Here is a 15,559-nt window from a genome sequence, read left to right as displayed (position 1 = left end):
TAGAGAAGATAGATGGGAGAGGAAGGAAAGTGTTCTGCATCAAATATCCAGCAGTATTTGCGCTATCTGTGGAGTGCTCAGTAGCCAATGCATTCCTTCCATGCATGCTGCTCTTCTGTACTGCTTTATGTTGATGTTTTTCACTTTTAATCAAGGTTAGAATGCTCAAACCCACTAGACCAAGCGAAACGAGTTTGTGAGCGCTAATAAGGGCTTTTCCAGCTTAGTATGAAACACCCTCATGTACCTCCTCATCTCTCACTGTAGTGAGGTCAAGCAAAGCATGACATAAAGCAGCACTGGTGCTGGACTTTCAGCCCCAAAGATAATAAATGCCTGTGGTTTGAGCATTGTATGTGCATTTTATCATTGACTTTTATTTTCATGTGTTTTATACAACTGTGTTGTATTCATTTGTAGTTTCATTATGTGGTGTTAATGCTTGGTTTATATACTGCAGCACTGTAATGACTTAAACAGTGGAGATGAGGGCAACAGGCCAGCATACAGTCAACTCCAGAATTACTGATGCCTTTTAGATTTGTGAGCAAGTCAAGTGGCTTTTTATTGTCATATCAACCATATGCAGCTGGTACAGTACACAGTGAAACGAAACAACGTTCCTCCAGGACCATCGTGCTACATAAAACAAAAAAAAAGACCTACACATCCTACATAAAGTAGCAAAGAAATATGTATAAAATACACACTGATTCAAATTTTCCTTTCACTTGGAGGAAATGCTTTTCTTCTAACACAAATAAATATATAATGTAGATATCTTCTCTTAAAACATGGAAAAAAATTATTTGGTACCCAAAAGAATATTTATAAAGAATAAATGCAAACACATTGTTATCCTAGAGGAAAAAAAATAGAGAAATGTAAAAGTTGTTTTAGAAATTTCTCTAGAAAATCTGTTTGGCTTTGGCCAAGTATAAAATCGCACACGTGTAATTCTGAACCAGTGCTTTGGAGAAAAGATTTCAGTTAAAATGTAAAGTTTTGTGTTGCATAAAGCTAAACGTCTGCATGTATTTTTGAGTATTCTCCATAGCACTGGTCACCAACCCTGTTCCTGGAGATCTACCTTCCTGAAGACTTTAGCTCCAACCAAAATCGTGCCCATCTATCCATCTAATCATTTCCTAAAGAAGATCTTGATCTTGCCCCTTTTTAAATTTGACTCCTTGATGGAATCTCGACACTGTTAGCAAGCTGATAACACCTACCGAAAGTTTGAGTAGGGTGTGTGTGTATGGTAGATTGCCTAAGGGCTCACATGGCTGCTCTGAACTTTACAGTGAAAATGTACATATATGGTAGAGAGCTGTGTATGTGAATAAGAAGGTTTAACAAATGGTCATGTGAGCAGTCTATGTAAAATTGCAGTCAGATTATGGGCCATGATTAAAAAGATCTAAATTTAGATCTTATTTAGATTTTAAATTGAAATCTAAAGGTAGGTGGAATAAAGTCATACATTCACTTAGTAGAGAAAGCTATACCGGGGCCGTTATCTGAATGTTTCACTTGTGTGGAATGTTGACTGTTTCCAAATTTTAAAAATAAGCTATTGCGTAGTCGCAAAAAAAAAAGGTGTATTACCTTATGTTTTTATAAGCTGCAGAACTAAACAAATATGCCCATTTGTAGCCAGCTTCACCCTTTCACTATGAAAGCAGTGCATTAAGCAGCAGCGTTAGAGCTCAGAGTCCAACATTGACCTTAACTGTTTGTAGTTTTAATTTTTTATGTAACTATAAAATCCAAAGTAGGTAAGCGAGCGGGATTAAACTATAAACTTGAAAGTAGCTTCCTCTTTAGTAATGAATGGAGAAGGGAAGTGCTCAAGAGAACATGTACAGTAGGCAACAAGATTTAATACACACTGGACATGTAAGAACACACGGACATGCTAGAACTAACATTACATAAACATCTTGTACTCTGGGTGGCGTGGTGGTGCAGTAGGTCCAGATTACATCCTGAGCTCGGGTTATTGTATGTGCGGAGTTTTGTGTGTTGTGTTCGTTTGGGTGAACCGGCTGCACAACATTGCCCATAGGTGTGAATAAGTGTGTGTACGGGTGTCTTTTAACTGTATTTTCCTCCAAATCACTTTTACAACTTTACACTCCAGTAGATCCATGATGCAACTATATTGTTTTTCTTTTACTTGCAGAATTATGGGAGATGTGCAGTTGGTGACGAGTTCTCCCATGTCAAAGACCAGGCTGACTTTGGGGAAGGTCTCTCTCAGTAACGAAGCTCCGACATTCACCCTTCCTCCCCGCAATGCCCGCGTCTCTCAAGGAGGCACTGCTCGACTTGAGGGCAAGGTACAACTCCACTGAGCCATACACTTCAGAGTTCTAGCATTATTAAATATCATTCAGTACTCCTCATGTTCATTGGCTTTGTTCCGCTACAAGTGCAAAAGAGGCAAGTAAAGTTGCCTCAAAGCTGCTCTAATAGGATCAATCAGAGCCAAAATTCTGAGTCTACTAAAGTCTGTTTTATTGCATTAGTAATAAGAAAATGTCAAGACTGTCATCAAATGTCATGAAAGCATCAAATGTCAAATATTTCTCAAACTTGATATGAACGCAAATCTGAGTGGAAAAAGCAAACAAAAAAAGCAAGATGTCCTTTTAAAGAAGCAAACCTAGTATAGCGTTCATACAGACACTAGCTGTCAGGTTGAAATTTGCTCACATGTGAAGACATGAATACAGTTTCCTGCTTTTTCTGTTTTAAGTGGACAGAATAACATTTGGCTAAAAAAACAAAAAAAGCATTTTAAGTTTTATAGTTTTGTAATTCACAGCTAGTTGGCTTTTCCAATCCTGGAATTTTCAGACTCCTCTTGGAGAGAGATGTCAGACGTCAGCATTATAACCCCAATTCCAAGGTTGGGATGCTGTGTAAAATGTAAATAAAACCAGAATGCAATGATTTGCAAACCTCATAAACCCATATGTTATTCACAATAGAACATAGAAAACATATCAAATGTTTAAACTGGGTAAATGTAAGATTTTAAGAAAAAAAAAGAGGTAATTTTGAATTTGATGGCCGCAACACGTCTCAAAAAAATTGGGATGGAGCGACAAAAGGCTGGCAAAGTAAGTGTTACTAAAATGTTAATGGTATATCTTCAAGGAATATCCTCACCATCCACACAAATTGAAGCATGTAGCTGATAATGTGAAATATTTCTCTATTCCAACCCTCATCTTTCAATACAATGCTCAAGTTAATAAAAAAAGAGAGAGAGAACCATACTTTTATTATATTATATTATATTATATTATATTATATTATATTATATTATATTATATTATTTATTTTTTTATTTATTTAATTTTTTTTTTTTTTTGTAAAATCTTAACAGAAATCTTCAGTTTATTAGCTTCAGAAAGTTGGTCATATAGAGGTGCAGGATGAGGTGGATTTGGGACACTTCTTTGCTGTCTCCCTCTCACACTGTGTGGATAAACACAGAGGATATTGTAATAATAAAAGCGTCTGCAGAAGCTGCCTGTGTGTACAGTTCAGGCAGACAGACAGAGTCTGTGGGAGCTAAGAGTGATGGGGGAGAGACCTGGACTTCTCTTGTCTTCACTACTCAGACGTTTTGTCAGAAAGCATCCAGAGAGAAAGCCTTACAGACACACAGAGTGAGCTCACACTGCAGGAGACCCTGGCAAAACTTGTGCCTTTTAATAACGTTGAAACTTCTAGCACAAAGAGCAGCTCAGTCTGTTGGGAATCAATCACAGAATCCTGAAGCACTGCTAAAAAGTTTTGTTTTTATAGCAGCACACGTGATGCAAATATTCCACCTCTTGATGATAATCTTCATGAACATTTGAAGTACTTTTCGTTAACACATCACACCACATTGTTGTTTATTTATTTTCCAAATAACAGCATACCGTGTCATGTTTTTTTTCCCTTATACCATAGCAATTTGCCAACGAGTACATTTTAAAAAATATATTAATGAATGAGAAGTCATGCATTTTAATGGTTTATAGTTACATTAATGTTTTGCATCATCCACAAGTTGAGCTAGTTTCTGTTACCTTACGTTATAGTAGCTATAGTTGAGGTCATAAGTTTCCATAGCATTATTATTATTACATTATTTAGTACTGCCCTGAATAAGCTATTTCACGTAACAAATGTATACATATCGTCCACAAGACACAATAATAACTGAATTTACACAGATAAACCAGTTCAAAAGTTTACATACTCCTTGATTCTTAATCCTGTGTGGTGTTGCCTGGATGATCAGTGACTGGTATGTTTTGTGATAGTTGTGCATGAATCCCTTATTTGTCCTGAGCAGTTAAACTGCCCAAAAAAATCCTCCAGGCCTGCGCATTTTTTGCTTTTCTAACATGTGTATTTGACCCCTTTCCAACAGTGACAATATGATTTTGAGATTCATCTTTTCACATTTCAGACAACTGGGGGACTCGTACACAACTATTGCAAAATGTGCAAACGTTTCATTGATTCTCAAGAAGGCAACACGCTACGTTAAGAGCCAGAGGGTGTAAAATTTTGGTCGGGATGGTCCTATGTAAAACTGTAAACTGGGGGAAAAACCCCACAGCCGACAAACTGGAAAGCGCAAAGTCCCCTATCCTGAACACTCTCCAGTGACAGAAAACTCATGGAGTGTTACAAAGCACCGACACTCAACTCATTCCATAAATGTTAAATAAACGTATCCTTACAGAAACCTTCAATATATCGAAAATTGAATTATTATTATTTTTTTTAATAACAGCACATATTAAATCTGTCAGAGCCGTGCGGTTACAGAAAATTAATCAAAACCTTTTGACCAGTCACTGCTGTGGTGTAATACAATTATTTGGACACTTTTTTTTTTGTTTGTTTTTGTTATTTAATATACTTAAATCCAATTTAATGACCCAAAACATACAGCCAAAATAACTCAAGAAGACCTTGCATAGCTTAGTTAATCTTCTTCTGGAGCCACTTGAAAGCTACACCTTTCTATTTTCTCAGATAAAGCAGCAGTCAGACCAAACTAGTTGAAACCAGACCAAAAACTGATTCACTTAGTAGTGGTCAAACCACTTCAAGTTTGGCCTTGTGTTTTTCTTACTGTCACTTGGTGCACATCTGGGAAAAATCTAAATAAATAATTATAGTCTCTCCAAAATTACATGCCAGCAGGACTGCATTTATTATTTATGATGTTAGCATTGAGCATTAGCATTAGTCTTGTCTAGTGTGATACACTATGGGTTTTTGTTGTAAAATTCTCTCTGCTTGCTAGGATTTACTTGTTAGCAATGTTGGAAATGTCTGGATATCCATTTCTTGCACTGAACATCCAGTCATCTGAAATAGCTCTAGCAAATCCAATGGATCTATAGTTTATTCAACCTGCTACACCTACTATTGTTTCTTTTGTTGATTTACACCCAAGCTCTCTCACATTTATCATTTATTTAAGAGTGCAGCAGCTGCTCATCATCTGGCCTTTCTATAAGCTTGAGAAGTGGAAAGCATACACCACTGGACTCGGACAGCAGGAGCTCTTTCCTTAGGGAACAGATAAAGATCCAAGATGAAAAGGACAGGTCCTGATAGAAATGTATACTCTGCTCTGCTTTCGCTTTACAGAAAGTACATGGCCATGTACCTGTGAAGTAGAGGGCGATTTATATTTTATTTCACTACTTTAATTTTTCACTCTTTATTCAAGGACTCCTTATTTTTGAAGAAAGGCTGTATGTTTTATATGTTAAGGAAATCCTCACATGAAATTGGGTTTATTCAACATGTAAAATATGTATTAGGTGGTACAGTGGAACAACTGATGGCAGTATCTCCTCACAGCTCCAGGGACCCTGGTTCGATCCAGAGTTCCGGTTACTGTCTGTGTGGTGTTTGCATGTTCCCCCCATGTCTGCCAGGGCCATATCTCCCTGCAGTTCTCACCTTATTTCCCACTGAAGCTAAGCAGGATTGAGCCTGGCCAGTACCTGGATGGGAGACCTCCTAGAGAAAACAAAGGTTGCTGCTGGAAGTGGTATTGGTGAGGGGTCGCTCACCCTGTCGTCTGTGTGGGGCCAAGTGCCCCAATATAGTGACTGGGACACTAAAACAGTACCGTCTTTTGGATGAAACGTTAAACCGAGGTCCTGACACTCTGTGGTCATTAAAAATCCCAGGACACTTATCGTAAAATAGTAGGGGTATAACCATGGTGTCCTGGTGAAATTCCCCTATTGTTGGTCCCCTTATAATCCCTATCTCTGAAATGGCTACATCACTCTCCTCTCCACTAACAGTTCCTGTGTGGTGGACGTTCTGGTGCACTACGGCTGCCGTCGCATCATCCAGGTGGATGCTACACACTAGTGGTGATTGAGGAGACCCCCCCGAGTCTTACTATATAAAGCGCTTTGAGTGTCTAGAAAAGCACAATATAAATGTAACTGTAACTTACTAACCTCCTAAATGACAATCTGAAATGTACATTGGATACACTAAATTGTCCACATGTATGAATGTGTGCATGGACTTGTGTCCGATCTAGAGTGTATTCCTGTCTCCTGTCCAGTGTTTGTGAGATCTGGACCCACTGCCATCCTGACCAGCATAAAGTGGTTAGTGAAGATGAATGAATGAATGAATGAATGAATGAATGAATGAATAAATGAGTAAAACATGGATGTGCCAAAATTAGTACTAAACGTTAATGTCTTTGAACAACAACTAAATGAGATTGAATGACTTAGTAGAGTTTCCGAAGTATGAAGGTTTTTTTTTTTTTTTTAAATTATATTTATTTTATAAGTTATGAAATTGTTTTTACCTGAAATTTACCTGAAACATTTTCTTGTTATTAAAGAATTTTTGATTTACACTGACCATGGCGCATACTGTTGCTTTTAAAAGAAAGAACACTCATGTTTTATAGTGTCTTAAACCTAACTCGATACAACTCGAAACCTTACTTGGCACAATAGTGAGCATATGTCAATGCTCTGTACCACGGTGCCTTTCAGTTCTGTTATAACAGTACAGCTGCAGAAGAGCAATTCATAACTGTTGTCTGGTGCATGGAAAGTTTGAGAGGAAATTAAGCAGACAGACACAGTTTCAGGCCTAGTCTTCTGTTTTGTCCCATCAGTAGTCTGGACAAATCCAATATCATTTTCAAGCTTAGAAAGTGAACGGTGTCTACGTCTACTCCCAGCAGACAGTCTCGGGCTGTAAATCCGACCAAAAACAACACTGAAGAATCCAGAGGCTTCTTTTTTGAAAAGTTCCTCAGCTCCTGCTGTTGTGCAGTTTTGCAGATGGACTGAGAAAACACCCCAGTGTACCCTCACTGGCAGGAGTTTCTGTGTAATCAGTCAGCTTGACAGCTGCTGAAGCAGCATTGCTCAGTCTTACATCAGTATTATCCAGCCTAAAATGGCTGAACCTCACTGCAGACTAAGGCCTGGATCCAATGCTAGCTGATTTCTGATGTGCTGTCATTTTGACAGGAACTTATGAGTGTCTTGAGAGCATTTGTAGCCAAGGAGTGTGTGAAAGTGTAATATAATGTAGGCCTGGTAAACATTAAACATCATCCGTGCTACTCGTTCTGAAAGACTGGTCTGAGTGTAAGTCCTGATCGAGATTAAAATACTTTAGTCTTATGACTCTTGCTTTCCTGCCATCCTCCTGTTTTTTATTTTTCTCTTCTTCAAATGTTTTGCAGCCCAAATCATCCATTTAGCCTGTTTGCTTTGATGATCAGTGGGTAGCCAGATGTCTCTGTTTCAAGGCCAGGGTTTTATTCTAACTTTTACAACAGATTTGATGTGGAAGGAATTCCTCAACAGGAATGTTCTGAATGAATCGGGGTTTAAAAAAAAAAAGAAAAAAAAATTATAATGCATTATTACAGACTTTAAATTACATTTAAAATCTAATCAGGTAGCAGCAAGAAGATTTGGTGGAGGAAGAAAGTTTGTTTGATTTGTCGGTTCCATGGCAGTTCACCCAAAGGAGTATCTGAAGAGGTTTACCACGATATGCAACTAAAATTTCTCACTCATTCACTCACTCACCACATTTTCTTTTATCTGATTTATAGAAGAGAGTGCAGAGACGTTCCACGGTCCTCATAGGAACAATTGGTGTTGGAGAACATGTTGGACTGTGATCTAGCGCTCTCTGGTAACATTAGTCAAGACACACATGCACACAGTTGCTCTCTGTCTCTACTCCAATATGTATGAGTTCCTGAGAGGCACGGGAGAATGTACACACACACACACAAAAAAAAGATTGAGTGTGAAAAAGAATGGCTCAAGGATACCATACATTTCCAAAAATAGGAAAGATTAGTTACTCAAAGGAAATGTTGGTAAATTCCTCACCGCTGCCAGTCCTTCATTATGTACTGCAGCTCATTGGGACCACTGTAAAAAGCTCATGTTTGACACCCTATTCTGTGTCCTGCAATAAAAAGACAGAACCAAAAACAGAGTGAAATAATAGGAAAAGAAAGAGTCTGATAGTAACAAAATCTCATGTTACTTAAATTCAAGAAGAAAGTTTTAAGACTTTACACATTACAGATAAGACATCCTGAGGAGAAAAGTCTGAGAAAGTGTAGTGCTAAAATTCACAACTTTCCACAAGAATGTGGTGTAGCGTGTTGTCTCGACTCCAAAAAGTTACAGTAGCATTTCTTTGGCAGGCTTTTGCTCTAAAGAGAACATGCTGGAGTTGAATTTAGATACTCTGCACATATTTTTTGATTTTATCACAGTGGGCAACATTTGACTACAATGACCATATTGTCTCTCACTGTGTATTGCCATTTACCATACGCCAGTTGTTTTTGGCAGCCGGAGTCTCGTATTAGAGCAATCATACTGAAATCTGTTTACTGTCTGTGTGGTGTTTCTTTGCACATTCTCCCCGTATCTATGTGGGTTTCCTCTCAGTTCTCTGGTTTTTCTCCAATGTCCCAAAAACATGCAGGACATCATGCACACACAAGTTGTGAACGTGTGTGTGCATGATGTCCTGCAATGGACATCGTGGGTCTATTCCCACCTCATGCCCAGTGTTCCTGGGATAGGCTCTGGATCCATCATGATCCTGATCAGGATACAGTGCTTACTGAAAATAAGTGAGTGAGGAAGTGTAAATGCATTTTAGGTTTGTTTTTTTTTTTTGTTTTGTTTTTTAAATGCTCCTTTAATGACACATGGCCATTAAGGCCAATTGTAATCGAGGCCTGCTATATATATAATTGGTTATGAGAGTGTAGTATGAAATAAATAGGATTAGGCTAGCTGCCCCCTGTGCTACTCTTTCTGATAGACAGGTCTGAAAATGAGACCCGATACATATTAAAAATACCGTGTCATGTTTTTATTTTATTAAGCTGCCTGTTTGACTACAGAGGCCATATTGTCTGAGTCCTTTGCCACATCGTTTATAGTCTCAAATTACAGCAAAAATGTGTATGGCAGTGTGAATACAACTTGGGTGTTGCTTTAATGCTGCATAGCCTTCGAGACCCATTATTAATTGAGGTCATTATTCCAATATTAAGGAATTCTTCTTCTAATAAGCAAGGAGGCATGGGAACGTTTCACTTCATTTGTCTTCCTGTCCTGACATGGCATGTCCTCTCCTTCCCTGTACTCTTCTTATTTGCTTGTTCTGGGCCAGTTAAAGGCAGTAACATGTTATATAATATATGTAGCTCTAGTATGGAGACTATATGGAGAAGTGTTGCTGTAAGAAATACTGCAAGGTATGCTGTTTGGGGAAAGAAAAAAAAAACCTGACAGGAGGGGAGCTTATTGGAAGCATATGTGAGGGATTTCTTTCTCCTCTCCTCTAGTCTCCTCTCTCTTCCTTGTAGTAGAATTGGATATGAATTAGTTTGTTTACTTCGTCCAGTTTGTTGCCACCCACTAGTTAGTTCTTGCCATCTTATCGCGTGACAGCTGACAATCTAAGAAGCTGCTTCTTTTGAGATGATGGGCATGAAATATCCCAACGATAGGCCAGATGTTTTTACCATTGAAGTGCTGGGCAGCCACAGATGCTATTAATTAATTAATACCACTTGGCACATTTAAAAATTCTCCCTAATTTTTCTTTTTGAACATAGTCTCCCAGCATAAGACCTCTCTCTTAGGATTAACACCCATCATTTTGTCTTTTCCATTTATTTATTTTTTTTAGGTTTTGACAGTGAGAGCAATGCAAGGAAACTGCAATAACAAAAACAGTAACATCAGGTTCTGTTCACTGAGTTAAACAACAATGACATCACAGCCCTTTTTATGAACAGAATGAAAAGTTTTATAGAATGTGTTTGAGAGGTGTTTTGTTCGTTAGTGTATTTATTGTGAACAACAAAACTGAAGTGTTAAAATACTATATTATCTATAACGTGGCCTCGTTTCACTATTGTTGCCCCCTCCACGCTAAAAACAGTAAAAAAGAAAGGTTTGTACAAAATGCAACTTCAAAATAAATTCTCGCATGCCTAAGCACAAGCTCATTCTGATTTATCTCAGACATTTGAAACATTTTTGAAGTGAGTTGTCGGAATAATCTCTAATTATATATGATAAGGAATAAAACACAATGGGGCATGCTGTTATAGGAAAATAATCCATGAAGGAATGTTGTTCTGTTAACACCCCAAAAATTAATTATTTTCCTATAACATCAAATTCAAAAGTCTTTTGTTTCTCTCTTTTTGTTTCTCTTCCATTTATTGTTATTTAATGTTGTGGAACATCTGCAAAACGAGAGTTCCTATATAACCTCTAAACAGCCGTTCCCTCACCAGCCTTTCTCTTTTTTCTCTCTGTTGAAGTTAATAAAACAAAAAACACGGCTTGACATGTTGCATAGAAAACAGACATGCACAGACACACATGACATTTTGCAAAACTCAGACGTCTGGCCTGAAGACTTTCTGGTGGAAAAGCTAAAGTTATGGCGTTACCTCTGACTTTTTTATTTTAAAAAAATTAATAAAGTGCTGACACTGGAGACTCCTTCCAAAAAATGCTTAATAAACATCTTGTCACAGAAAACTCATTTCAATTGTATTTGAGTGCAATTGTTCACCAAAAAAAACATCCTGAAAGAATGTGATTTTGATGGGGCTCCTTTTTTTTTTTGTTGTTGTTGTTGTTGTATATGTACACACATTTGCCATAGATTTGATTAAGGGATCAGTTAAAATCTCAATTTAAAACAAAAATGCATTTGTGTTAGTTTTAAATTGTATATTTTAGATAAATCTCAGCAGTGTGCTTGCAGCCTCCTCTCTTTTGACAGCAGTAGTTTTATGCCTGCTCTCGCCCTCAGTCTGTAGCATTGCTTCTGTCTGGTCATGTGATAGAAAAATGGGAAGAAAGGAAGGTCTTTAAGTAAACAAGCCTATTCCCCCTATTTTTTTTTTTTTTTTTGAGTGTTGCTGGTTCTGAGTGCTTCAGGATTCTTGAGGTATAGCGTTTGACCACAGTCTCTGACTCAAGGTCTTAGTCTGAGCTGGGTCCACAGAGAGAGAAAGAGGAGAGCTGTTAAGCAAGCACACTGAGGAAATACCACTGCCACTATGGTTTAATAAAGAGTTCAGACCTAATATTGCTATTTTTGGGCAAATCCAAGGAGAACCTGGGCTTATCTCAGTGAGGTAACGGATGATTTTGTTTTCTTACCCACAAAACAGCACATAAAAATGTCCTCTTTTGAACTGAAAGTTTCACAATTTTATGTAACAATGGGGTTTTTTCCCCTCATTTCTTTAAACTTTTTTGTGGGATTTTGAAGGCCATCTGGTATCATTCTGTTGTCTACAAGCTGTCAAGCCATATTAATTTGTATTTTCAATCTGAAATTCGTAGCAGCTGGAGTCAGCTTTGTACTTCTCTCTGTCTTCAGTCACTTGTTGGGAAATGAGCCTGTGCTGTGACTGTGTATTGGTTTCCAAAGTGAGTAAAGCAGTTTTTGCTCATATGCTTTTCATGGTACTTTTTCAAAAATGGAAGGTTGGGACAATATTCAAGGCTGCCACGAGACGAGACTTTGGCATGCCACAAGTAGAAAGACTAAGAAGGAGATTGTTCAGAAGATGTCTTATTAGCTGTGGCCATCTGATTTGTAATGCTTGATAGCGTTCAGAGACATGCAGGAGTGAGATTTGGGAAGTTACACAAAACTAACGTGAGTCACTAAAATACTTAACGAATTTTACTCTAAAGACATGGTAAAGGCTTATTATTGTCCTGGGCAACAGAATACATACTGGCTTTTTCCTAGTGTTTGTTTTACTGATCAACCAGGAAGACAACAAAGGGGTAGGGTCGCATGCAGAAGATTCTTTGGAAGCCAGAAGATTTATATTGGCATTGTTCAGAATTACTGGCATGTTGGGGGATTATAAAAGGCATGTTGGGGGATTATAAAAGGATGCAGAATGGTGAAAAGAAGGAAAGTAATTAGAGACTGTGCTAATGGGAAAGAATTTGAAGGACAGAGTGTTTCACTAGCATCAGGATGCACAGGAATCAGGAAACTGAGTGGGAAGCGGAGACTGGGAACTCTCCCTCAGCGAGTGTGCTGGTGTTGATAATCAGTAACTTGGTGGTTAATGATGAAAGCTGCTCTTATCACTATCGGAGTGGAACTGAGCCTGTGTACTGTGCCCTGGGTCAGTGTGGGCTGGGAGCTTATTATGTTTGCATCAGTACTGTCTTTCCAGCTGCACTGTTTTAATTATGGCCCTCACATGCAGGCTGTTCACACACCCAACAGTTTCCTGTGTATGAACTGTAAAGTCTCTTACTGTAACAAAATCTTGTTCCTGTCCATGATTCTTTGTTAATGTCTAATATTTAGTTTTGCGCTTAAAAATAAATAAATAAATCCATCAAACCTTATTTGCGCGTCTTTGTGTGTGTGTACTGACTCTTTCTGTGTTTCTAAAGGTGCGTGGTTCTCCAGAACCGCAGGTATGTTGGTTCAGGAATGGCAAAGCTGTGATTGCTGGTGGCCGATACTCTATGGAACAGAGTGCACGTGGAACCTTTAGTCTGGTGGTTGAAGGAGTCCAAGAAGACGATGCAGGACGTTACACCTGTGAGGCTATAAACGATGCAGGAACTCGACAGATTACTATAGACATCATTGTGGAAGGTACATTATTGACTTAATTTGATTTTATACAAATAGAGTTCTAATGCTCACTAGAATTATATTATGTGTTTGTTTGGTTTTTTTTTCCCCATATTATGTGTTAAGTTCCTTAACCTAGTCAAAGACTAATGAAGCCACCTGACATTTTTGCACTTGCATTTGTAGTATTTAGGAGACACCCTTACTCAGTGCTTTGTAGTTTCCATCAAAAACATCCTCCTGCTCATATAAGTCAAGCTAAAACCCTTTAGGGAGTTACTACAGAAAGAAAACTAAAATCATTTAGTTTGTTTACTAACTACATGAACAATGTTAGGCCCTAATGCTGCTTTGGTCAGCTTATGTATGTGAACCTTTTTTTGGATGAATAGCATTCATACCATCAAGGTATCCCTGAGTGTTTTCCAAGAACAGTCAGGCTAATGAATTTCCACACTAAGTCAGGTGAAACCATGTTGGCTAGATTCCCAAGCTTTAATCATTTTATTTTATCTAATGCAAGGCCTGATGACAGAACATATTATCCTTCACTAAACACTTACTTTGCTACATGACTCTGCACTATATACCAAAAATGATTAATAAGCAACTGGACATATTGTATCTCATTACTTAGAAGTTATGGCTGCTACAGACTTTGCCTTAACTGACCCATCATATTTGCATACCCCAATGTCCAGAAACACAAATATTCAAATATTTGGATTCTAAATTCCAACCTCTGTGTGCACATGGTATTCAGTACCAGTGTCTCAAGTCTGCCATTGACAGATTAGTCAGTGAACCATAATTACAGAAGAAAATTGTCGAAAGGAAATGGCAAATTTGCAAAACCAACATTTCTGCCTTTCCTGCTTGAGGACTTGCTTGAGCATTCTTGTTCCTCCACGGAGATCATCTTGTTCTTCCACATCCTCCTGTATTCACATTCACATTCCAGTACAAATAATCCACCAGCTGTGACTGTGCTTCCGCCAAAATAATGCTCTTCATACTGACTTTACATTAGGCATGAAATCGACGCATGGCACACCAGTTTATATCCTGCATCAGTGTAAACATAAGCATGGCGTTCACTACAAACATCTGTATTCACTTATAAACCATAAACACTGAAGCTCCTTGGATGTACTGAATGCAATGGGAAGCATTATGGGGTGATGCATGCCTTCTGTAACTGGTAGCACAAACAGTGCTCTTGAGGTCACGTTGGGAAAGATGGTAATGAGTTAAAGAGGAAACCTCACTGCTGAGGCACGTGTGTGTCCGTGCATGTCTGTTTTCTATGCAATTGATATTTTTCATCCATTACACAGAGAATGCAGTCAAGAAATACAGTCTTCCTTCTGCCAGTAAACCAGGGTAAGGATTCATTTTTTGTATATATTGTAAGCATGTGTGGTTTGCATTTGTATTCCATTTGAAAAGTATTTTGCATGTGAATAGAGACTGAAAGTTCATATTTGGCGTTTTGCTTTAGTATACAGGCTGTTTTCATTGCATGAGAAAGTCACCTTATTACTTTTGTTAGATGACTTTTCAATCCTATATGATGACATGCTGTGAAAGGTCAAAGGAAGTTTAGCATATTTAACTGTATGAATTGTGCAGTGACATGGAGAGGTCGACCGATAGTGGATTTTACGGATACCAATAATTAAGTTGTGTAGTACTTGCCGATAACCGATAAATGTACCTATAGTGTTTAAAATTGATAGCGAATTAGCGAATGAAACATAACACCCAAAGTAAAATATTGCTGAAATTTATTACAAAAATACTAAACAAATACAACAATACTGACTGTACCAGGAAAATGTACTATACTTTTTAAATGATATATATATACACACACACAATCAAAATTATTCAACCCCCTTTGCAAATCAAGTTTATTGTCAAAATTTACAGGTTTTCACTGTTTGCAATGGACAAATCAAACAAAAGCAATTGAAATAGTTCAACACAACGAATGCTTCAAGTAGTCTCCCCAAATTCAACTGAAAATGCAACTTAGAATGACTTCTCCAGTTTCAAAATTTTTCAACCCCTTCATGGCAAGCATCTTTAGTACTTAGTAGAGCACACTTTTGCTGTTATGACCTGCTGCAAATGAGAGGCACAGCCAGACACCAGCTTCTGGTAGTGTTCCTGAGGAATTTTAGCCCATTCCTTATGAGCAATGGCCTCTAGTTCAGTAATATTCTTGGGTTTGCCTGCTGCAGCTGCCTTCTTCAAATCCCACCAGATATTTTTTTTGGGGGTTAAAGTCAGCTGACTGTGATGGCCCTGTAGGGCCATCAGTTTGCATGCATAAAAT

At 38.0% G+C, this 15,559-nt stretch overlaps 1 protein-coding gene across 2 annotated transcripts in view; it reads left to right on the top strand.

Moving 5' to 3' along the window:
- mylka (myosin, light chain kinase a) overlaps window positions 1–15,559 on the top strand; it is a 62,555-nt gene that overhangs the window by 7,523 nt on the left and 39,473 nt on the right. For both annotated transcript variants that reach the window (XM_053627003.1, XM_053627002.1), the window contains exons 2-4: window positions 2,186–2,342; window positions 13,032–13,239; window positions 14,556–14,601. In XM_053627003.1, the coding sequence (XP_053482978.1) occupies window positions 2,190–2,342; window positions 13,032–13,239; window positions 14,556–14,601 (407 nt within the window). In that variant the 5' untranslated portion in view covers window positions 2,186–2,189. The remainder of the gene's footprint in view (window positions 1–2,185; window positions 2,343–13,031; window positions 13,240–14,555; window positions 14,602–15,559) is intronic.

The sequence above is a fragment of the Ictalurus furcatus genome, chromosome 6 (assembly GCF_023375685.1).
Source record: "Ictalurus furcatus strain D&B chromosome 6, Billie_1.0, whole genome shotgun sequence".
In the NCBI taxonomy this organism is placed as follows: Eukaryota; Metazoa; Chordata; class Actinopteri; order Siluriformes; family Ictaluridae; genus Ictalurus; species Ictalurus furcatus.
This window is presented reverse-complemented; position numbering and strand designations above follow the sequence as displayed.